Source organism: Bactrocera oleae, chromosome 5, assembly GCF_042242935.1.
Source record: "Bactrocera oleae isolate idBacOlea1 chromosome 5, idBacOlea1, whole genome shotgun sequence".
Lineage (NCBI taxonomy): Eukaryota > Metazoa > Arthropoda > Insecta > Diptera > Tephritidae > Bactrocera > Bactrocera oleae.
In genome coordinates, this window is record NC_091539.1 from 73,359,105 (window position 1) to 73,383,266 (window position 24,162).

General features: G+C 35.7%; 1 protein-coding gene across 13 annotated transcripts; it reads right to left on the minus strand.

The window, feature by feature from the left end:
* On the minus strand, positions 1 to 23,607 carry LOC106614627 (uncharacterized). Of its 13 annotated transcripts, none has more exons than XM_070110772.1 (5): positions 20,962 to 21,410; positions 19,612 to 20,090; positions 7,075 to 7,167; positions 3,039 to 6,995; positions 1 to 188 (listed from the first exon to the last, which is right to left on the minus strand). In XM_070110772.1, exons 4-5 carry the CDS (start codon positions 6,835 to 6,837, stop codon positions 184 to 186), a joined length of 3,804 nt encoding a protein of 1,267 aa, XP_069966873.1. In that variant the 5' UTR covers positions 6,838 to 6,995; positions 7,075 to 7,167; positions 19,612 to 20,090; positions 20,962 to 21,410; the 3' UTR covers positions 1 to 183. The 13 variants fall into 13 exon arrangements, 12 of the variants coding, with proteins under 12 accessions (XP_069966873.1, XP_036221080.2, XP_036221079.2 ...); XR_011396773.1 differs by lacking the exon at positions 1 to 188 and adding an exon at positions 2,291 to 2,608 and having other exon boundaries at positions 2,658 to 6,995; positions 20,962 to 21,411; XM_036365187.2 differs by lacking the exon at positions 1 to 188 and having other exon boundaries at positions 2,290 to 6,995; positions 19,612 to 19,923; positions 21,242 to 21,411.
* Between the last annotated feature and the right edge of the window lie 555 nt (positions 23,608 to 24,162).

Below are 24,162 nucleotides of genomic sequence, written 5' to 3' on the forward strand. Positions count from 1 at the left end.
TGTATCTGCAAGAATTTCAGACGAAGAATCTTTTTCTTTCCTTTTATTTTTATCATTCACTAATGTCCAAGTCTCTACTGAATCGGACTCAGTACTAGTTGTTATTGATTCGTCATCAGTGAGAGAATTTAACGAGGCCTTTTTTAAATGGTCCATGGTCTACCTATTTAAGTTTTGATGTTTTTAGTCTAGAAAAAAATAAATTATTAGTTATTTATAACCAAAACTTTTTCTTATTTTATTTGTCATATACGGATATAAATTTATATGGAAGCTTACAAGAGAGATACTGATTTCTACTACCACCTCATCCCTGTAATAATTAAATTTCAAACTATTGAAAAATGGGGTGGTCTACAATTCGAAATAAAATGCAACAAAACTCTCCTTTGTCTCTTTGTGAAGGAAAAATTACAAGAAATATTCAACACAGTTTGCGTATGCACACAAACGAAACCCATACAAATAGTAAATTGCAGTAAATAGCAATGTGTACAAGTGGTGTTTGCTATTTTCGAATACAAATAATTTTTGCAGGGAACGTTAACATCTCTATATACATCCATATACTTTTCATGGGCCTAGATATTGGACATTTTTTTAATTTATGAATCACTTATACGGGACGTGAAGGAAACACGACATATTACCAAAAATTAATAAGATATTATAGAAAAGTGAAGTCGATGCGAGTTTAATTACTTCTTTTAATGACAACGCGAATATTTTATACTGTTAAAATAAAATAAAACTAACGAAATTAAGTATACAAAATCACATAAAACAACAAAACTGTTGAAAACGAAATCAGAATTAAAACATAATTATGCAGTCATGGCGAAATTTAACCCAATCAATACTTTAGTACTTACACATTCGGAATCGATAAAAAAAATGTTTTACTTTGCTTAAAATAATAAAAAAATGCTATCAAACACGCAAATTTTGATAGAAAAATAAAGCCTCCCCAAATAGCTCAAACGAATATGAATGCAATGTAGTTTTAAAGGAGTTAGTTTGGTTTCTTAACCTTTAACAATATTTAAAACGTATATTTAATATATAAGAACTGTATATACACATAGCTAATATAAGAGCAAGTAGAAATGTTGTCTGCCCCAGTTTTCTGGTTGCAGCCAAGAGTTTTAAGCTTTATAACTTTAAACTGTAAGCATTAATTAAATAAATAAAAATATTAATAAAAGTTTGACACTATGTTTACTTAAACACTTTTGTATTCATTGCATCTGCTTATAAGTTGAATAAAAGGACTTGAACTCAGTTCCTACTACATACCACAACCGCCATCCATAAATCTAAGACTTTTTTTGCATCCAAAAATCCGTTACTATAATTAGGTACAGGATATATGTATGTTAAAACATCTTTGACATTATCTGATATGTACTTCCAGAATGATAGACTAGTTTTCCATCACTCTTGTATGCACTTACTAAAGTATGCACACTTTGTTTATTAGACGAAACTAAATCTTGGCATAAATAAAATCACCTTGATATATTTTCAAAACATTGACCCTAAAAATTAACACAACACAAAAATATAAACAATTAGATTCAAACCCTACGATACTAATGTAGAATGCAAGAAAAAATCTTTCCAAATACAAAAAAGCAGAACGATTAATACGCAATAATCTTACAGTAGGCAAACAAATAGTAGCAAAAAGTTGCCACAGTATTTTACGTGAATATGTACACTCTTACTAACAAGATGAATATTAAGGTTATAAGCTAAACAAGAAAATATGAAGTTTTATTGTTATGTTGTACTTACTTTCATATTATTTCATTTATATACGATATGAAAAATTGTGAATTCCAGTAGTTTTATATTGCTGTCAATTGCGGCGAAATTTTCACGAGTTACCCAAACAAATTAAATTGTTACAATTTTGTGAACAGCTGTTTGGCTTTGCTTTAAGTTGCCACATAATTAAAAAAAATTAACTGATAAAAAGTCACAAACAGAGAGTACGTTACGGGGCATCTCGACAGGACAAAATATTGCCGTAGCATTGCCAGATTTATTGCTATTGTCGTTGGCAATCCGTGTAGGCTTAGTTATTCAAATGAACAATGAAAGGAGAACGAAAAATATTGAAAATTATTTATTTCAAAACTTTAATAATTGCCCAGTTTGAGTGTATGGCCAAAGCAAGTTCATTAATTTGAATTAGTAATAATCACTAAAAAATTAACTACATATGAATGTATTTATGTATGTACTTATATTATTCAGTTATTATAACAATTCTTGTTTTGAAATTCAATTTGATAAATTACAAAAAACCAATGTTGATTACATACCATAAACATTGATATTAATAATATCGTACTGTGTAATTTGACATAATACAAATGCTATGGTTGCACCAATTAGGATTTTTTTAATATTAGTGAAAGATTGTTCTTTTACTGGCGTTATAACAATTATTTGCTTTCCATCTAAATTTAAATATTAACTGCAGATGGTTGCTAACCAAACATTGAGCGCACGGCCCTAAATCTGGTAGACCCAACTAATACATATGTATGCTTCTTCTATTAGTTTCAAGTTATTGTTGTCTATTATTTCCTTGTAAAACCTGCAACAAATTTATACAGCTGAGTTTAATGCAAGAGAAATGTGTATACCTTTGTTTGAATTTTATTCTATCTTTATTTGAGTTAGGCAGGTTGTTTGTTCGATTCACCACTCTCCAAGTTTTTGCGAAGCAAAGACAGTTTTTGTAAATTTCAAGCACATTTTTTTCATGGCGTAGGTGAATAAATACTATTATGAAATTAACTAAATACTAATGATTATATTGTACATGCGAAAATCTTCTTTTGATGGAATTTTGCTTAAGTTAGCTATCACTAAATGTAGAAGTATGCATTGATGAATAGATCTAGTATGTACATACATATAGATATATAATACTTTTGTATGTATTACATAGATGTTATTTCATGAAAATAGTCGAGATAGCTTATTTTTGAGATTTCTTATTAAATGACTTCCTCTGGACTCACCGTTGTTTCCCGTATTCTCTAAAATACGTCGTACTTCGCCAGCTTCGGAGCCACTCTCCCAATCGTAGGAATGTTGGTTGTTTAAAGCTTCTAATTGCTTAGATGATGGTTTGGTTTGTGTCTGTCGATTGTTTGGTGTTCTACTTCCAATTGTTGCTGCATGTTGAATTTGGAGGTCTGTAGTGTTCGGAATTGTTTTTATATTAGTGCTATTCGGGAGCTCCATTCTAGTTGTGGACGGTGAATTTAGTTGCTTGAGCATATAACAGGGACTACTAATGTTCACTGGCTGTAGTCCAGAATGCTGCTGTAACCGCTGACTATGTGGCGTCCAATATATTTGACTCGCCTGTTGACTTGATTGATCAAGTATCAATGGAGTACTTCGCCCATTATACAACCTATGATGTAATTGCTGATTCAAAAGAGGTTCCCTAACACTTATGTAACCATAAGCGCCCGGAACAGCTTGCAAATTGTACGGCCGGACGTAATGTGGTTGGGCGTAAATATCATTCTGTCCGGGATAATAGCTGAATACTTGTTTCGCAGGTACGATTTTATCGCCCTCAACAAGTACATATTGTGGAGTAGGCAAATTTGAATGCTCTACATATATTGCAGGAGTTTCTAGATCTCGTCGGATGAAATTAATTTTTTGAGGACTATCGTAAATTTCCGAATTGTTTGATAGTAAGCTACTCCTTTTTACCACATGTGCATAGATTGGTGATACTGTATTCGGATTTATTTCGTTTATCATTTGCGCCGTTTTTATTGGTATGAATTGTTGAGGCAAGCTCTGCATACGTTGAGGAACTTGAGGAGCTGCATACATTCGGGAAGCAGGTCTCTGGTTCGTTTCGACGGATGCATATGATACTGGAGACAAATCAGATGGACCAGTTTGTTTATTATGAATTGCTCTAGTTTGTGATTGTTGAATAATTGAGGTTTTATTTAGGGATTTTTTACAAAAATCTTTCACTTTTTGCAATATCTCATCTCTGGTTAGTATACCACCGATACGACGCTGTTCTGGATTACTCACCGGTTCGGATATTTTGTTATCTTTTCGTCGTAGGACAACTGGTGTACCCATGTCAATTCCGTGGCCTTTTCTGTTAATGTTACCGTTTCTAGAATTATAAGTCATATTGTCCAAGACGCTTTGACTGCGAGGGGTAGATTCGAAAACACTTTCTTTAATGTTACTAATGGACTGCATAGTTTCAGGAAATGATGATGGAATTAATGCTCTACCATCAATAATCTTAGCTTGACGATTTTTAGTCAAGCCTGAGAATGTGTTCCTTTGTGGAGATCCCCGAGTAAAGTTGGGTTCTAATGTTATGGGCGGTTTGGATAAACTATTAGGTTGCGTTACCGATATTTTTTGTGGCTGGAGACGTTCATATATATTTTCAGCATCTTGCTGTATTTTTTGTTCTTGTAACATTTTCAGGTATAGCTCATTGTCCATACGATCTTTAATTGCTTTTAACCGCGCCCACTCTTGTTGGTCGACGTAAACTTTATTTGCCAGGCTTACACTATGTTCTAAACTGTGGTGTTCGGCATCATTATTTACATTTCGGATTGGAGTTGAAGTGGATTTGGGTCCATTCATGGTAGAAAATTGTTCTCCAATGTTTTCTTTAGAAGTGAAAGGTGTAGAAACCTTAGAAGCTTCATTATCACTTTTTGATTTGTTTTGAAGCTCTCGTAGAAGTCTCTTTTTCAATATCTCATTACGATCCATTGAACTAGAACGACTAAACATTTGCTTGCGATTCAAAGTTTGATTAGATCGTTTGGGTATGAGACTTTGTCGCTCAACGCTTCGTTTTAGTGTACCATTTGACGCATTTTCAAGTCCTTCCGTCGTTAGATTCGTTGTGTTATTTATGGCGTAAAGTCGATGCGCCCTTGGTTTTAATATCGTGTTATTTTGAGAGGGTTTATTTTGTTGAGAGATCACCAATCTCTCTCTGGAATGTGGGCGTCTTGATGGTTTTATGAACGGGGTGTCCACATCTTCTTCCGCTGTTGAGTTGTGGAGCAGCTCGTCATTTGGTAAAGCACTAGATAGGGCATCAGATAAGTTTTCACCACTTGCAAAGCTTTTGCGGGAATGTTGCTGTTGGTGTTTCAGGAACTCCGTTTCGGCAGGACTTAATAAATTATTATTTGCATGGGGACGTCCGTGAAAACTTTGTCTTTCTAAAACCACTCGCTTAAGCGAAGATTGCGGGTTATCTATATTTTCTTTGAAATGCATTTTATAATTGTTCAGTGATTTCGGCGTAGGAACGATATCTTTGGGAGTTGTTTTACGTCTAGTAGCAAAAATACTATTTGAAAGAAGACGTTGAAATACTGAGGGCTTTTTAGAATTACGCACAGAGTCCGTGGTATCTACTGAGATCTGTACGCTCTCGGGGCTTTTAAAAGAGATACGAGTATCAGATCTAAATATCTGCCTGCCAGTTGTATACACAGATTGTGCGCCATTCGGAATTTTTTTGGGTATCAAAGTAAGGCCTTTTTTTTCAAGATAATCATGAAACTCTTTAGATTTTATTGTGTTGGTAAATGTGCCTTCAGCCGCCTCTTCAAATATTTCTTTGTCATTCATATTCTCAACGTTGACGTTTTTGGGTTGTTCGGACGCTGTGTTTATTTTCTTCACGTGAACTGAGTTTGGGGTCACCTCATCACTCGATTCGCTTTTTGTTAAGGGACCATCTATTTCATCTAGATCGTCTTCTGAACTTATTTGAAGTTTTTTCACCCTATCGTCGAACTTTTTGGCATTCTTGGACACTTCGGCTGGATTAAAAAAATTTCCATCCAAATCGGTACCAACTTTGATCTTGATGTCAGATAGATCAGGATAATTTGGTTTTGAACATTTCTTAAAGGGAATCTTCGAGTGTGAAAACGATGTTTCTATTGAAGGTCTACTTTTTAAATCCTTAATACGATCTTTATTTTGATTTGTTAAGCGAAGTTTTTTTGAAGGTTTTTTGTCACTAACATCACGGGTTTCTTCACATTTAAGTCGTGCAAGTATAGAAGGGTCGTAAACAAAATATGGATCGGGATTTTTCACATATGTTTTAACATATTTAGATTGTTTGAGAACTTCTTCAGTAGTAACGAAATCGTCAGGTGATGGTAAGGATGCAATAATACCCGAACTTGACTTTCGGTTATTTGTTTCGTTTTTAAGTCGTTCTTTTTCCTTTTCCTTTTCACGTTCTCTTTCTCGTAGTTGTTGCGTAACAGTTTTCCGGACACTCAACGTCGATCGTTTAGCTGGAACAGGGGGCGGTATTTTCTTCTTTTTAGCCGAGTTTCCCCAAGTGGAATAATGTTGTTTAAAAGGATTTTTTTGATCCACAATTGGTTCACCTTCTATGAATTTGCGGACCTTTTCGTCTTGGGGATCAAAAGACACCGATTTCTTTAGCTTAGTGCTCGACTTAACAGAAACCGATATTGATGAAATCGACTCATCTTGTGAGATATCACAGTTATCATATAAAGACGCGCATTCGTCATCATCGTTTTTGTATGTGTTTTTTGGTTCGGAATTGTCGGTTAAGTTAACAATATTATGTCTGTGAATAACATCTTCAGCTATGTTGTTTTCATAATTAGAACTTTTGCTGTCGGTACTACTCAAGTTGTGATTGGAGCTAGTGTTAATATTTTCTCTAAAATTTTCTATTACGGTGCAAAGTGATTCGGTACTGGCATTATTTCTGGCATTATTTCTAGCAATTTCTGACATTTTTCCAGAGGGAGTCTCCAAAATCAATTAGATTTCCAAAGGTTAAGGAGTTAATTTTAGTGGATATTGGAATACGGTTTTCGTCTTTTGAGTTAAAACGCGGCATTGGATTTTCTTAACTATGTCAACATTTGAAGCCAGGTTATGTAACAATTAATCTGTAGGTGACAAAACACACTAAAATTATTTTTTGATTTTTTAAAATTTATATTAAAACTAAATTCAAAGATTATTTACCTTTTTATTTGGCTCCGTTTCGGTTGCCGCTGCTGAAATTCCGTTTCCGTCGCTAGCACGACACTACAATTCTGAACTGATCGTTAATATTGACTAGAAAGAAAATAGAATTGTAAATATTATTCTGATTATTTATGTGGTTATAGCAGTTTGGCCGGTTTCTTTAATAAAGGGCATACTGTAGCATTCAGCGAATATACGATCTGTTACGACCCTCCATAAATGATAAACCTCCATAGTTGCTGTTTCACAAAGTGTGCATTCGAGTTTAGATGCCTTGTGGATGCCCAAGGCATAAAAGAAATGCATTAGAGTGCTCGAATGAATTTGAGGTTTTTGTGGTCTGCTATACTTCAGTCAAACATAACCGCGTAAAGACGGCCAAATTAAAAACATGTAACCCGTATTTACGATCACCGAAAGTGGGAAAGCCGTAACACAACCCAAAGAAGTTTAACATCGCTTGAAAAACAGCAGACCAATGAGTGAAAGGTTTTTAGGTATATATGTACATATGTTTTAAAGTTTGTTGTAGTTAAATATGTATGTATGGATGTAAGCCAAATGAAAGCATAACACAAATTATTAAATTTGTATATTCGGGCGTATCTAACACATACTATAGACAAGGTAGTTTCAATAGTAAATGCATAGTGTAATTCATGATTCTATCTTGGTACTATTTTTCAGTAAATAGGAATATGTTCGCAGGTATTAAATGCTTTTCAGATAACTAGAAATGATGTACATGAAAAGTCACCGTTATGGATATGTCTCGTAGCTCAAAGCTACGAACCATTCGGCCAAAAATCGTCTCTTACTATCGCTCCATCACTCGTCTGCTATTAAATTTCGATGTCTGTTAAAAAATACAAAAATTAACGAACCTGTAGCTTGTTAGTTTACGTCTATTTTAGATGCTTGGTCGAACTTAATCTGTGGTGTGCGCATTAAGGTTGTCCGACAAATAATACTGCTGCGTAAGAAACGGTTTAAGCTCTGTATGTCTTATATTAAGAGGAACTACTGCGTGAACTACATATGCATATTGTGTAAGCGATGAATTCAAAAATAATATAAAAGAAATTGCTATTGGGTTGGAGCCCCCATTTTAATGTAAACATTTAAGGGAAAATGCCAAATTCGGTGGACGGTATATTTTAGTTATTCGCCAGTGGTGGCAACTTAATTGTCTGGGTGAGTATGCTTCACCAGGGAAACCTTGTCTGAATCTATGGAAATACGCAATTTAAAGAAATAAGCGGAAATAATAATCAGATATTTTCACTGTCCAGACCGTTCGACATTTTATGTGTCTGTTTGTCTAATTTCAAACGAATGTTAAGAATTTGACTACTTCATCATAAGCATTTCTATTATTGAGATCGTTGTCTTCCAGCTCGCCACTTTTAGTCTTTACTACGCCATATTTTCACAATTGGTTCATTTTACTCAAACTGTTAAAATTAGAAATGGAGATATTTATTGAGGGTATTGAATAGTTATTTTTTACACGTGATTATTACGAGAAGTAACTATTTTTCGAGATTTAGCTGTGCAATGAAACTAAAGCTTGCTGAAAAATACTAAAATAGTGTTCATTTACGACGAGTTTACCTGTCGCAAAAACTACCTAATGGCATGTGTTCGAAGTCATTGCATTCTCGGAGACTGGCTAAATGTACCATTTCAACTTAGAAATGTTAGAAATTTTATGGGTTCAACTTTAGAAAACAAAACACTATTTTAACCATTTTATAATTGAATTTATTAAATATGAGTGTATCTGCATTACTGGATCAAAAAAGAAGAATTTAAGAGAGACACGCTTTTAATATTAAGCATCATGAGCGTTTAAAATGGAAATTTCCTTCTTAGGGGCATTGGTTTGCCCTTCTTACTTCCTCCCCCACAACAAGTATTGTGAAGTTTGATCTTTGTAGTTTTGTGTAGACAACAACCAAAATTTTCTGATTTCTTTGCAGAAGTGTGGTTAGTTTAATAAATTACAACGAACATGCATACATACCATACATATGTATATGGGTATAATCAGTTCTTTCGGACGACGCGTGTCTAAACCGAAATGTGTTCATTGCTGAGAGGGTGCCTGTCGTCAATACAGAGTATGGAGAAGAGACAACTCGTATTAAGAAAGAAATCTATGAATTTTCACACATACATACATATGTATGTATCTATTTGTGTAAGCGCCCACTATCGCTTAATGTAAGCTATATAAAACGAAATCGCGTTCTATAAAGTATTGAGTAAATGCTCCCATTGGTAGATATTTTAACAACACAATAAAAGAACCGGTCCCCTATTAACTCTTTTATCAGTGTATAACGGTCCAGTTGGGTGTTCTATGCACAAAATGATGTTCTTTCAAAAGAACAACGTGGTACCACTGGGAAATGAGAAAAGAGAGTTTTTGCCAGTGAATCTTTAGTTCTTTTAAAACGGTTTAAAACACTCTGTTATAAGAAAGGCCGAGAATTACATAACTAATTTCCAATAAATACAATAAAAAGAACAAGATTTTAAAAGGGAAGCATATAGAAAAGAGTGTTTAACTAGTGTAGCTGGGGATATCTGTTCCAAATCTAAACAGTAGAAAGCACTTGTTATAACCAGGTGCTGACATTGGAACAGTTTGACCAACCACAGGGTGCAGTGTGCACATCTGCGCCCTCATCTACTTTCTATTGCAAGTTTGGGATTAAACGCTTTATTGTACAATGGGGGAGATAGTATGTACATATGTACGTATGAAAGGTACGCTGCTGTGCAAATGCGATCCACAACTACATTTCGACAATATTTGAAGGGTGGATTGGACGCTTTTGTTCTTCTCGACTTTGTTTTTAATTTTTCCGGCAAATATAACATAGTATAGTCTAAAAATATTGAATTGAAAATACCAAGCTCATAGCTTCAAATTAATAAAAATAGTGTTTATGGATGTCAAATGTATAAAATACCATAAAATGACTTTTGATCTTTTACATACGGACAATGGATTATGTAAACGCATAAAAATATTTTTAATCACACTCGATAGCATTATACTTTTGGATTATGTAAAAATGTACATTAATAAGAGTAAATGTATTTCTCTATGACGTCAGTTCGTTCATCTGTCCGTGCAACTTGTTTTTATACTTCTACTTTCCCAGTTACTCCGCAGCAAGTCACAACTACCCGAAACTTATATCCATTGAAAGCACTAGCATAGAAACTAACACATACACAGTTTGCAGGCCATTTGCCCTATGCGTAGGACAGTTTTGTGTACTTTTGTCAATTCGGTCTTCACTCATAGAAGCGTAGTAGAAATCTCTGGTAGCGCTCTCTGCCAATTAACATATGAGTTAACCGACAGGCTCTACATACCGTATACCGTTGACATTGCACAATACTAGTTTGCTACTAGAACTTTCGATCGAAAACTATCGGTGCCTAGTGTGGAAAGAGCCTGCCCGCTGTTTACCTTGCGGTTCATACTAGTTGTAAAGATATCAGAACTAGTTGATTTCACAGCGGGTTAGGCACATACGAGTACTTGCATCATTACAAGTAATTTAGTTAACGATCGCAATATTTCGGAAAATATTTACAAATCATGTTTTTACAATCCTATACATATATGTACTTATATACATTCTAAAGTATAAGTTAACTAAAATTAATGAAACAACTGCTATTATGTTGACCCATTAAATCAAATTTCGGAGAGATGTTTGTTTGTTATACATGCATACGTATGTATGTAGGTATATATTATATGTAAGCATACTGTGCATGCTACGAAAGTTCGTTTGACAGTGAACTACAAATCTATATACTACATACATATGTACATAAACATATACATTATTATGCAGACACCTGATTCTGCAAGGGAGGCAAGAGCCATTATGTGGCAACTCGCTATTTCATATGTACACATGTACATAGATATTTACATATACGTTTACAATTCAAATGGTCTCAGCTATTTCAAGCTTGACCTCTCCGCTCAGAGATTCAAATTGAATGATAACAACAACATACAGTCAATACTCGGTTATGTAACTCATCTTTCGAAAATATCCTAATTATTTATGTTAATATTAAAAATCCGTTTAATAATAATAAATTTTTAGGGCCAAACTAAAGACATCCTCGTACTTTGAATAGTATATATGTGATAATGAACCATTGTTGTTAACTATCCCAAATCTTCCTGAGTTTGAGTTTTAAGTAAGATAGTCTTTCACAATTGCTTATGTTCAATTTATAGAGTCCTTACTTTCATCTATGTTAACTGTACAGATCTGAGTACATGTGTGTGCGTATGTATGTATAGATGTGAACTATTTTCATGTGGAAATATGATTTGATTTTTGAAACTGAATGCTGAAGTGATAACGTGGCTTCACCTAAACCGTTGAAATATAATAGTAAAATGATCTAGATCGGAAAAAGCAGAAGATTAAAGTCGTTTAAAATAGCCAACAAAAGTTTTGGATTGGAGGCTTGCTTATTTTATACGAATATTTAATAACATACTTATGTATTTTGTGAAGTTTTTCTGACTTTGAATACTGAAGCGAAGTGGTTATTTATTAAAAGAAGGGGGGGGGGGGGGTGCCAACGGTGGACCGTACTTGAAAGAAGGAATATCTACAATTAAATTAGCTCTTTACACTATAGTAATTTTTGCCCTGTATGCTGACTTTGTCCACTCTGTTCTCGGGTTTTATCAACTGTTTGTGTAAAGAACCCTTTCAAACTAACGGAAATATGGGGTGTCTGTTTACTTTATTCCATCGTTCTATATATTTACAGACATACTTGTATTCATATGACGTCAGCATATCAGCTGATATTGTCTATCTGACGGATATACATATGTATTTTAATTGTGGCTCCACCTCGCTTTACTAACTTTTAGTATGCCAGATATCAGCTTTTATGCTGGTTCCCACACATGCATATGCACATACAAACGTTGCACCTAGTACATAGACAAGTGTTCAGCGCCGAAAGCTGCTTCTCTTCTGACATGTCTTCACCTCATTTCCTCGAAATGGGCCGATTTGTTTATTTTGTTTCTGCTTTTTTCAATCGTTGTTGTTTACGTTAACGAAAATAAACACCTTTAACTTCAACATCATTTGGCCACTGCTGTTGCTTAACGGTACTGTTGCAATGTTGCATTTTTGTTCTGGCCGTTCGAGCAATTTAGAAAACGTAAAATTTTGTGGTGATGAATGACACAAACAGTGCTCGAATTTGCATACATACATACATGTGCAGGCAAGTATGAAGGTAAGCGTTAAGTTTTGTTATGTATGTGTGCACATGCGTACATTCTCATTCGCATATGTAAATTATAGACAAACTTTTTACCACATGTTCGAGGAACGATTGCGTGAGTGAATATAGTATATAAATGTACATACATATGTATGCGTAAATAGCGTTTGCTTTTTAAATAGTTTACTAATATTTTGTATATTTTAATGTAATAATAATTTGTTTCCCTATTATATGCAAGTATCCGTTTTAATGTGATAAAATCAGTTTTATTATATGTACGTATGTACATATGTATACATAAAAGCAATGAAGTCGTTTCTAGGTATTTACGGGTATATAAATATATACATTGCAGGCATTATACTGTTTGGAACCAGGCCGATAGAACAAAGAAGATAAATTGCAGAAAAAATAAGCGAATTAACGTTGACGTATTGATGCGGAAATACGTAGACAGATAAGAATTGACCAAGCGGGCCTTGCATGTAAATCTTTTGTTAATATGGTAGTTTCTAAGATTATTAGATATAAATACAGGAATTTAAAATAATTCGAATCTTAATGCCTGCTCATTCCTGGGGGGAGTTTGCGTTACCTTGAACACAAATGTACGTTCAAGTACATATGCATACAAACATATGTACAATATATGGTATATGCTGCAATTATTTCATCCACATGTGTGTAAAATGTATTGTAAATAGGTTTCGAGGTCTGGAGCAAGGAATGTGTCTCTTGCGCACTCACAAAGGCATACATACGAATAAATTGAAAAGTTTCACATTCCACACCATCAACTGTTTAGGAACCACACAACGTAAGATCGCTCATATGGTATCTACGTATATAAAGTACAGTATGTATCTATGTACAGATGCATGAATTGTTGTTGTTATTGACCGCTTCAAATAAATTGAGCAATGCGAGATCAATTAAAAGATCTAAAGCTTTTTACATTTATACCAAAAGATGAGCATATTGAATATAAATAAGCACATATCCACGCATGTACATAAACATGTTCAGCTAAATAATAGATGCTCTGGAAACAAACACGTAATTTCAGCGAGGTATCTCTTTCAATGCGGTACTATTTTGCTTTGTTTTTGTTTTCGGTATAGTATAAATGTGTGTACTTGTACACGTCACTCTCGTGCGCACTGCCTATAGGAGTGTATTCAAGAAAGCTTTTTAAGGGCAGATAAGACGCGCAGAAAACAGAAAAGAAGAATAAGAATAAATAAATTAAAACAATAACTTTTTTAAAAGGTAAAACATAAGTCATAAAATTAAGTGCTAAGTGCTCATTAAAATATATATGTATGTACCACATGTATATGTAAATATGTATGTATTGTTTGCTTTATATAGGATACGGCTTTGCTAATGGCGCTTTTGAATGTGTTGTTATTGTTTCCAAATAGCCCACCGTTTTTCGTTACTAATTTCTGCGCCAAGTTACAGCCCCTTCGAATCATCTTCATACATTCTTACATTTATAGACTTATTAGACAACCGAAACTACAGCTTTTGAGTCGTTGGTTTGTGAGACTACACTTTATTCTATTTTGCACTAATTGTGAACCAGTATCCGAAAAGTCGCCCTGAGATTTTATATAGTTTTATAATTAAGAACTAAAACAATCATGATGACGACGGTCCGACCATGACATGAAACCTCGTACCAGTGTCATTTGGTACTCAGATGGCCGGACATCCGTATATGCCGAACGCTAGCTAAGCGGCGCTTTGTCAAAGTGTATGTAGCAAAAGAAATGCGAAAGTTTAAGACACTAGGAACATATAACCGACTCGCACACATCTAGGGGGAATACTCTTATGTACATATGTACATACATATGTATGTACATGTAGTTGCTATATTGGGTTACAATAAACATCATAAATCTAAGAAGGATCTAACTTGTAGATCATCTGCCAGCAACTAGAAAGTATCTGACAAGGTTAGCTTTCCATAAAGAGATGCATTCTTAAATCATTCGAGCATCGTCTTCGAATGCATACACGACGATTGGACCAACGTTTTTTCGAAGCAAAAGTTACATGAAAGATAAAATCTTTGCAACGAACAGTCATTTTCGAATTTATGAGGCCAACTTCAGAGAAAGCTTTGTGGTAACTGTTGTGGTCAGGTGTTTTTCAAAAAGTGTGCATGAATCTAAGAGTAGCGCTGTGGCTCCCGCTGAAAATTCACATGTACTCCATGTTCGCGCGGTAAGGTAAAACTTCTGAAATCGCCACAGTTTCATGTGGTATTTTGGGAGACCATACAAATGCGCAAATCGTTCAAAAACTTTTGGTAACGCACTCTTAAGTTGTGTTGCCCTTAAGCATACAGTAGGCTCCGCTAAAGGTGAGCGACCAATCTGGTGAGATGTTTCAAGTCAGAAATAGTATGGGCAGCGTGTCTTGTGGATCCATCGGTATGTACATATGTCTTAAATTGTCGAACAATGTTTTTGAGATATTACCTTTTTCTAAAGCAACATGTTAAGGGCTTTGAGATGTTTTCATCATTTGGGACTTTTAGTCGTATGCCTACACATATATATGCGAGCATTTGTGTGAATGTGTGAAGTTTGGTGTGCTATAAAGCAAACGAATGAAAACTGAAGAGCTTGTTCAATATCTGTGGGCTTGTCTGTATGACCGCAACGATCAGTGGTGCTTTCAACTGGTTTTCAAATCTTCATTTACTCAAATGAAACTTTTATGCACAGTGATTTTTTAGTTCAATACAAACAACAATCTCACAAAACAAAATCGTAGCACATTGGCTGTATCTATGGTATACACACACATTAATACATATTAATGAAATTGGTTTTTACCTTATATGCCATCTTAGGTGAGTTGCTAATGCAAAACTGTACACCTTAGTCGTACATAAATTCAAAGGGGCTTGCCAATATATACTATACACATATATATTGTATTATACAAATGAGTAGAGTCCGCTAGGAATAAGTTTTCTGAAGACAGGGAACATGAGTTAACGGTTGAAGAAGCGCTCACCCACTGAAGAGGACCTAGGTTAGATTCCCGGGTCAAACCAACATCAAAAAGTGTTTCCTGTGACAAGCATTGTGCAGAGGTGTTTGCTGCGTTCTCAGCATTATTGTTCCCCAAACAAGTTAATCATATTGATGACAATTTCGAGGTATGAGAATGACGGAGTGCCCGTACATTCATACTCCAACTCATATGCATTTTCTTAAATGGGCATATTTGTTGCACTCACTTTCGATGTTCGTTAATTTTCTGCTTGTTTAAAGTGTATTGAAATTATAGTAAGGTGAATACAGCGTAAACAACAGATATCAATGCAAACGGGGTTGCATGGTAAACGGGTGTCTTCTGTCGATCAGTTTGTGTGTCTGTGCACCAATATTTCACTTATCGTTGCTGTTCTGAAACGTGCCCGATTGCAAAATCGCTGTGTATGTATGTATGTAAGACAATGCATGCACCCAACTCGTTCCATATACATACATACGTATGTAAATATGTATTAGAGTGCAACTGAGCTGCCCGACGCGAAGCGCCAAATGATTTAGTGTCTTCTGTAGAAATTATGCTTATGCATTTTTCCACGGGTTGCTTTTGTTCGTTTAATTTGCATTCTTTGCAGAAAATGAAGTAATTGTCAATCAACCTATTTACTTGCATGCTCGAATTATTTGCTTTTACATACACATATGCAAACATGTTATATTTTCAATGCAGAGTGTGAATGTATATATGGATGTACGTGTGTATGTGTGTGTATTATGGGCCCTCTGCGTTCACCTCGTCGACATTGCAGGGGCGCGCAAATTAAATTTTCACCAATTATGACGTCATTGTTTTCATTGAAAACCAGACAAAAGTGTGGCCGCAAATACAATACACTTACAAACATAAGTACATATGTATCTGAATATTCATATGAAATATGAAATGTGCAAATAAAACTAAACTTAAGTTGGTGCTGAACGAATCCGGCGCAGATCGCACTGCTTCTAAGTTTGTGTTCGTTCAGAACTTAGTTGCAGCATGAATTATCGAAGAGTACATTCGGAGCGCGTCTACATCGGCACAAATAACATGGTCGCGTTAATTTGAACCGATAATTACATATCTTCATATGAAGGCCCAATTGTAAAAATTAACAAATATACATACATACATATGTACGAGTATGTATTGTACATATTTACGTGTGCATTAACGACTTTATTGAGTAGCTTCAACCAAAGCGGCGCCTCGTTCAATTTGTCTAATGTGCACAATTTATGCTTGCAATGAACTGTCTCAAATTTGTGTCACTGCGCCAAAACCACTCGCAATCGCTCTCAGATAAGCGCCAACAACGCTGCCGATAAGCCGCTGACCCCAGAGCCGAACTGAGCGGAGAGTTTGCCAAATGCAGGCGGCTGGAAATCACAGCGGCCGACATGCATGCACATGAGTAGACACGCGGGCAAATTGCCCAGTTCTGTCCCCTGTGAGTTGATAATTCGCTGTTGTTGCCAGAAAATCAATTTCTGCGCAGATATTCAGCACAAAGGCGGCGCCAAACGTTAGCTGTTCAGCAGTAAAAGCCCATCGCTGCTCCAGTGGTGGCAACGATTTTCATACAGTTATGCAACATCTTCCAGCGCATAAACATGTATGCACATAAGGGTGTGTACTCTTTAGGAAATTCCAATCTCCGGCTTATACTCGTAGTGGAACTAGTCAGAAAAGCATCAAACTTACACCAGAGCTTTGGAAAAGATGGTTCAGAAAGAGCACAAAGTCACGTCAACTATTCAATATTTTTGCGATAAAACCATGGAGGTCCTCAACAAAGTTCAAATTAATATTGTTCCTAGTGTAGTAGATAGTTCTGTAATGGTTTTGAACTTGTATACGACTAGCACATTTCTGAGAGAAATCTGACTGATCTGAGGTTAACTACCCATTACATTTAATCTCCCACTAACTGATATGTCGGCGACGGTTAACTTTATAATTGATATACCATACATATAACCTTTTGCCTATCTTGTTTAGTTTTAGGTTATATTACTATGCAACTTGTTGCGACAGCAGATTTAGATCTTATCGGAATGAGGTATGGACGTAAAGCTGTGTAATTTAATTTCATATAGGCATAATAAATTTACTATTGTGTATTTCGATTTCTTTCACCTTATTTCTAGCTTTTTTATGATCTTGAGTCTCTGAGTTGAGGTAAATTGTACTCCAAATAGACTCGTTTGAGACTACTCTCTTTGGAGATTATGCAATTATTTTGCGGGCATGCTATGGTCTATAGATATTAGTATATGTGCTAACTATTAAATATTGATTTACCATAATTTACTGCCTTCGAATGTAATGAGGAAGAAGAATATATTAATAAGTACTATATCATCTTCAATGAGAAAGGGGTTGAAGGAATCGTCTATGCAAGCGATGCAATATGGAAATTTTTGCTTTTAACTCCGAATTTCTCTGTAAGGCATATCATTTGGAAGTCAAATTATGCAAGTATGTGTATATGTAAGTTCTTCATTGGTCGCTTTTAATAAGGCTCAATAAGATTTTAGACACTGTTAAAAGCGAAGAAGATTTACCAAATTTTTATTCTTAATAAATATACATAAATTTCCTTTTGCAAATTTCAAATGCATTCAATTCGAAAAAGAACGCATGTATTGTACATAAGTATGTATGGTATGTACATACAAGTATATGCCAGTATCTAACTTGCCAATGTATTCCTTTGATAGCTGTACGTTGACATTGTTTGCCAACGTTCTCAATAAGCACACACTCCGTCGTACTATGGGTCTGAGGTTGGACACCGCAGGTCTTTTGCGAAACGAATGATGCCCATACATAACTACATATGTACATATGTACATATCTGCATCCAATGGCTAAGCTTTACGAATGCTATTCTCAACTAAGGGGATATTTTTGCTTCCATGTTGGCCTTTTATTTGGGGAATCTTAAGAAATCAGACCCGGACTGTAAAAAGAAATTCGATGACCCTCCAGGTGGTAGTCACGCACTCAACACATATATATTCATACATGTTGTAGTAATTAAAAAAGCTAAAGTATATTTCGTTGTTGGAGTTTCAAAAAATTAAATTTGCTTAATTGTATGTATGTATGTATACACTATTATTGTGTATGTGTGTGCAGGCATATTCCGACGAACCAAGTCAATTTGGCAAACAATCACAAACACACATGCAAAGTGCCTAAAGGTATGCATGTGTGTTTATGTATGCGAAAGCATATCCGTAAGTATGTACATCAAATTGTATAAAAATAGTGTGTATGTTTACATGTACATATGTATGTGTAATGTATGTGCAGGTGAATGTTAATATTTTTAAGCAATTAAACTTGGCTATAATGCGGCTGCCAAACAAAAAATTAAATAAAATGGTTGTTAAGGTTTTCAGCTTTCACATGGTGATTCTGGCTTCGAAGAGAAGAAAGGTAAAACGTAGAAACCACCCAAGCGTACAGAGTCAAATATGAGTGTGAGCATATTATTATTTGGTTTGGTAATGTTAAAGTTCAGTTAAACTTTCTACAAAAACATCAATCTGAACGGAATCTGGTAACTCTGCTAATCGGCAACGGAGACCGTTCTGTTTCAGAACAAGTACTGGATTCTCGACAGCAATTTATCTTATAGTATCTTTTAACAGGCTCATTTTAAATACATTTAGTAAGCTTAAAAAACTTATAAAACACTTAGACCCACAGACTTAAAGTGCTGAACAATGAAAACGCAAGCGTTTATACTCGTACATGGTAAGATGGCAACACAATTTCGGAAGCATTTAATAACCGCAAGAAATCATATCATCATATTCGTGTTGGGAGACGTTATGTACGGAAATCATTTAAGGCTAGGAAAGGATTAAACCGATTTTGATTCTCCATACCTTATTGTTTGAACTACCTATTGTAAATTAAGAATCTGATGGAATTCAAAATGTCCTTCTATGGCGCGGTTGTGATATGATTTGTTAATATTTTCAAACTGTGTTCATATAGGTATAATCAAGGGAAGTGTGCCTTGCAGTTCAGGAATGCATAGAGACGTTCATATATGTATTTGCTTGCATTTGTATGTACATATTGAACCCATGTAGATATGAACAAATATTATGAGAGTGAATGTTATATGGTATGTGTACACTCATATCTATTTACCTTGACGATAACGCTGTTGATGGTACCAAAATGTTTGTAAAGTTGTATTGAAGTGCAGCGTGTGGCGGGACGGACGTTCGTTCGCTGATATGATAAGCGACAGAAGGCGTACATTCATATGTACATAAGTATAGCGAAGATCGTTTTTTTTTTTGCTAGAGTAAGCGCCCAATGCTCCACGAACAATTCGCTTCTTCAGGTGATCTGTACTCACAGTGGAAAGCACTTCACTTCAAGGACGACAATGCAAATAGGGGGATGTCACGTTGATAAATATGTATATGCATGTGTGTAGGTACAGAAGTGTCGGCACTAGATAAAATGCATACAATGTTTTTCACTTAGCTCGATTGAAATTGCTGTTCTCGGTTTGCTTTTTATCACTCATTATGTGTATATGTATGTACATATGTAATTTTATATGTATGTGCGTGTGTATGCGCGCAAGTGTGTTGTCCTATAGATTTCATAAATCGTTTCTAACCGCAAAGTGAAACCGGTGATTTAAATACAAGTATGCAAGTATGTACATACATATGTATGTATCAATGTAGGTACACCTTTTTTGCACTTAAATGATCACAGCCAGATACTGCAACTGCATATGCGACCTATAATACATATTTAAACTGACACGTTTCATGTAATCTGAATGTTTGCCACGGTCACCCACACACACATACACACATACACAAACAGTACTGACTCGATAAACCGATTGCACCCCGATGAGAAATTATTCTTTCTCTTTGATATACTGTAATGTCTATGCTTTGAAAATTAACAGCTTGCAGATATGCATGCACAAATCGTAATAATTGTAGATAATTCCATCTAATTAACCGAATGCTTGGCAATGGCATGTTCGTTTTATCAAGTCTCCACTGCATTCGCGTAATTGCACATGTACAGGAGTATGTATGTATGTTTGGAAATTAAACATTTGCATCAGCCGATGGCGTGTGCGATTTCTTTTTATTATAAATATTTAAATGTTATATAAAAGTGGCATAAGTACATATTTTGCACTTTTCGTACATACATATGTACATACATTCATATGAATATTTTATACATATGGAAGCAATAATTCACCGGAGTGTTTTGTTTTTCTCTTTCTTCACTCCCTTATCGGAAAGCGGTGGGGCGGCAGTGGCTCAAACGCTTGCTAAAATTCGCTCCATTCCGACCGGTTGCTTCAAAGTCTCAAAGCAGCTGCACTGAACAATGACAACCGACGTTGCGAACGCCGTCGATTTGATTAATAATGTTTTTGTTTGCTGTTTGTGTGTTGAACTTTTTACGTCTGTTTTTAATAAAATTGCATTCAACGGCAATTCCCGAACTCACGAGCTGTTGCTGCTGTTACTCATCACGTTCCAGGGTAAGCCGTCGCTTGACTGCCGCTTTTCGATCTTGTTTGTTTTTGTTATTGTTATTACTAGTGCTTTTACTACTTTTCATTCATACGCACATCTGCCGGTTTCATACGCAGCCATGTACGACATACGAAGGCAATACTCGGTAGCTTAACACATGCACACACACATACGTCCTATTCACTATGTGTCAGTTTGTATTGCACAAATATTGGTAAGTATTTGCGTTGCATACGTAATTGCGCCGTTACCGTTCGCAATCAACCCGCTTTTTATTGGATTTCGAAGCCAAAGGCCCTCCACTCCGTATTCTATTCGCTGTCACTTTTGATGATGTGCTGAGCTTGGAACTGCTCGCATGTGCCCGTTGTACGTGAATAACGACCGTTTCGCGTTCTGTCTCATTAACAACTGAATAAGTGAGCAGCTGGCTGAAGTGCCCAATGAGCCGTTCGAGTCGGGCATGTGCTCACTACTCGATTGTTGAATGGCGTTCATTCTGGGAATGAACTCACCACCAATGCTCGGAGCGACTAAATGCCAAGCCATGCGGCTGTTCGCAATGGGAAGTCAGTGAATTGTTGGCAAGGTATTGTCGCTGGCATTTCTGTGCGCTCTGAGCGCGCCTCGGTGTTAACAAAAGCTGACTGTGGAGTGAGTCACTATCATCTAACAAGCGAACTACCAATAAATTTGGTAAGGCTGGAGTGGGTATGTATTCGATAAGGGAAACAGCAAGAGTGAAGCGTTTGCGCAAACGAACTGTTTGGCTAGCGAACTGACTGCTAAGCAACATATGCTGTCCGCATTCAAGTAAACAAACATACTTCTGTACTTACAACCCAACAAACCATTTAGTTTACACATTATAAAACACATAGTAAAACACATTTTGCTGTCAACCCTCTTACCTTCCCGGCAACACTGGTTTAAGCCATTTGTGAACTAAACGAACAGTGCTAAAACCTATCACAAAACGGTAGTGCAAGAACTTTTGAAATATAAAACCCCATTTATTAGATACGTTACAATCAGAACCATCTTCCTAAGCATTTTCTAACTTTTTCAGATTGCCAGGCAGAGGGACAGAGAGTACGGGATTAAAATGTTTCACTGACGAAACTCTAAACACTATTCTCAAGAAATTTGAATTTTGGATGTAGATAAGCACAATCACTTCCTTCACGTCATTCCTAAAGTGGGTAAACATATACCCATCATACCGCAATAGTACATATATCGAACCTTTAATATAAATTGTGCTTTCATATTAGAATGGGTCCAATACTTTCACTGTTTGGTTGGGGGCAGAATTCTAAATTATACCAGACTGTATTTGATACATGAATGAATCTCTAAAACTGATGCACCTAAATTAAATTTCATGAAGACGTCGTCAATAGGTTTATGAGATAGGGTCTTTCACATAAAAGACGGTGATGTTGCGCTTGCCGTTTTGTCCACAATGAATATTTAGTGTAGTTGTTGTATGTTTTAGGACAAAAGAAACTTTGCTTACCTTTGACTTAAACTTTCTATTCGCATCTCTGCTTATACCATTCCGTTGGACACAAATGTCGAGTTTTTTTTAAATTATCTCAGGAAATGAATGTCATGCACATCATTTAATTACCTCCATTCACCAGGCAAACACTATTGGCAAGAGCTGGCGTACTCATTTGCTCACTGTACTTGCGAACGTACATAAGATTGCTAATTGAACGGTAAGTATGATCACAGCGGAACTCGAATTAACGTGTTGGCGGCAAAATGACTTGCAATGAAACGGCGACAATGTTGACGATCACACACAAATTGCTTAGTTTGGTAAGAGTCAGCACTTTGTCAGCACTACTTAGGCACTATAAATTTCATGTGTGGCTCTGATTCCATATACTTGAGCAGATAGTACTTGTACAAGTATATAACTCTTGGCATATTTGCATTTTGTCCTGACCGAATATTCAGTTCATTTGGTCATTTCTTTTGCATTGCGTTCTTATTTGGTTTTGTTGTTTTTTCTTAGTTTATTGTTAAGCTTTTCTTGCGGTCAAATTCACACACTCGGGACTTAAGCCGAAATCCAATGGGAACCGGTTTGATCGATCTCGTCGTGCTCGCGTTTTCTTTATTCTTCTCATCGTTTACTTTTCTTGGCATTAAAGACACATACACATACGCAAATATATAAATATGGTACTTCAACACTATCGTGGACACATATACATGTACGTCTGGTGTGCTTCCGTAATTCACTTTTCAAAGCTAAGTAGGTACATTATTTACCGAAACGAAACCACAATTAAGAAACCCACACACGCTCTCACGACACGATATGCTTCACATTTGTTTTAATATGTACTTTAAGTAATTCGCGATTAAAATCACTGGCATTGCGATATCTTCCGTGTACGCGCGTACTTAAATGTATGTATAGGGTATATATGTATAGCACAAGTAGATATGTGTGAACACAAGTCGGTTTGTATGTGTGCTTGCACCGGGAACAATATTTGAACTGGGTTCAAGTCATGGCACCTCGCTTACACCCTCTAGGCACAAGACAAACAACGCAAATGAAGAGAGGAAAACTGAAAAGGCTAAGGCTTCCCGCGAAGAGCCGACGTGCTACGACGAGCATCTGGAGTGGAATGCGCGAAGTTTCTAACTGTATCTCACCTGAGGACAGTGATCGAATCCGCATTGGAGTTGATTGTAAAGTTTCAGTTGTATTTTGAGTGCTCTCTCGATTGCCTACCGGTCTGTAAGAACATATCTGGCCACATGTAAGCATGTGTGTATGTATGGATGTTTTCTTATGGAGAGCAAAAGCCTTGTTTCAGTTTCTTCAAAAGCAAGAGTGAGTAAAAGCATACCATTCAATCTTTCAAATATGTAGACCTTTAAGCATTGTCATCTATGAAATTCATGAAGCTAATAATACTTTTCGAAAGTTTCTTGAGGATGTACATATTTTTGTAAATAAGTGGCCACTAGCAGAGAACATAGAATAACTACTAGGTCTTTAAGTTATCAATGTTAGGACTTACTAGGTATGAATTATTTTTATACTCTCGCAACTTATTGCTACAGAGTAGAATAGTTTTGTTCACCTAACGGTTGTTTGTATCACCTAAAACTAATCGAGTTAGATATAGGGTTATGTATATAT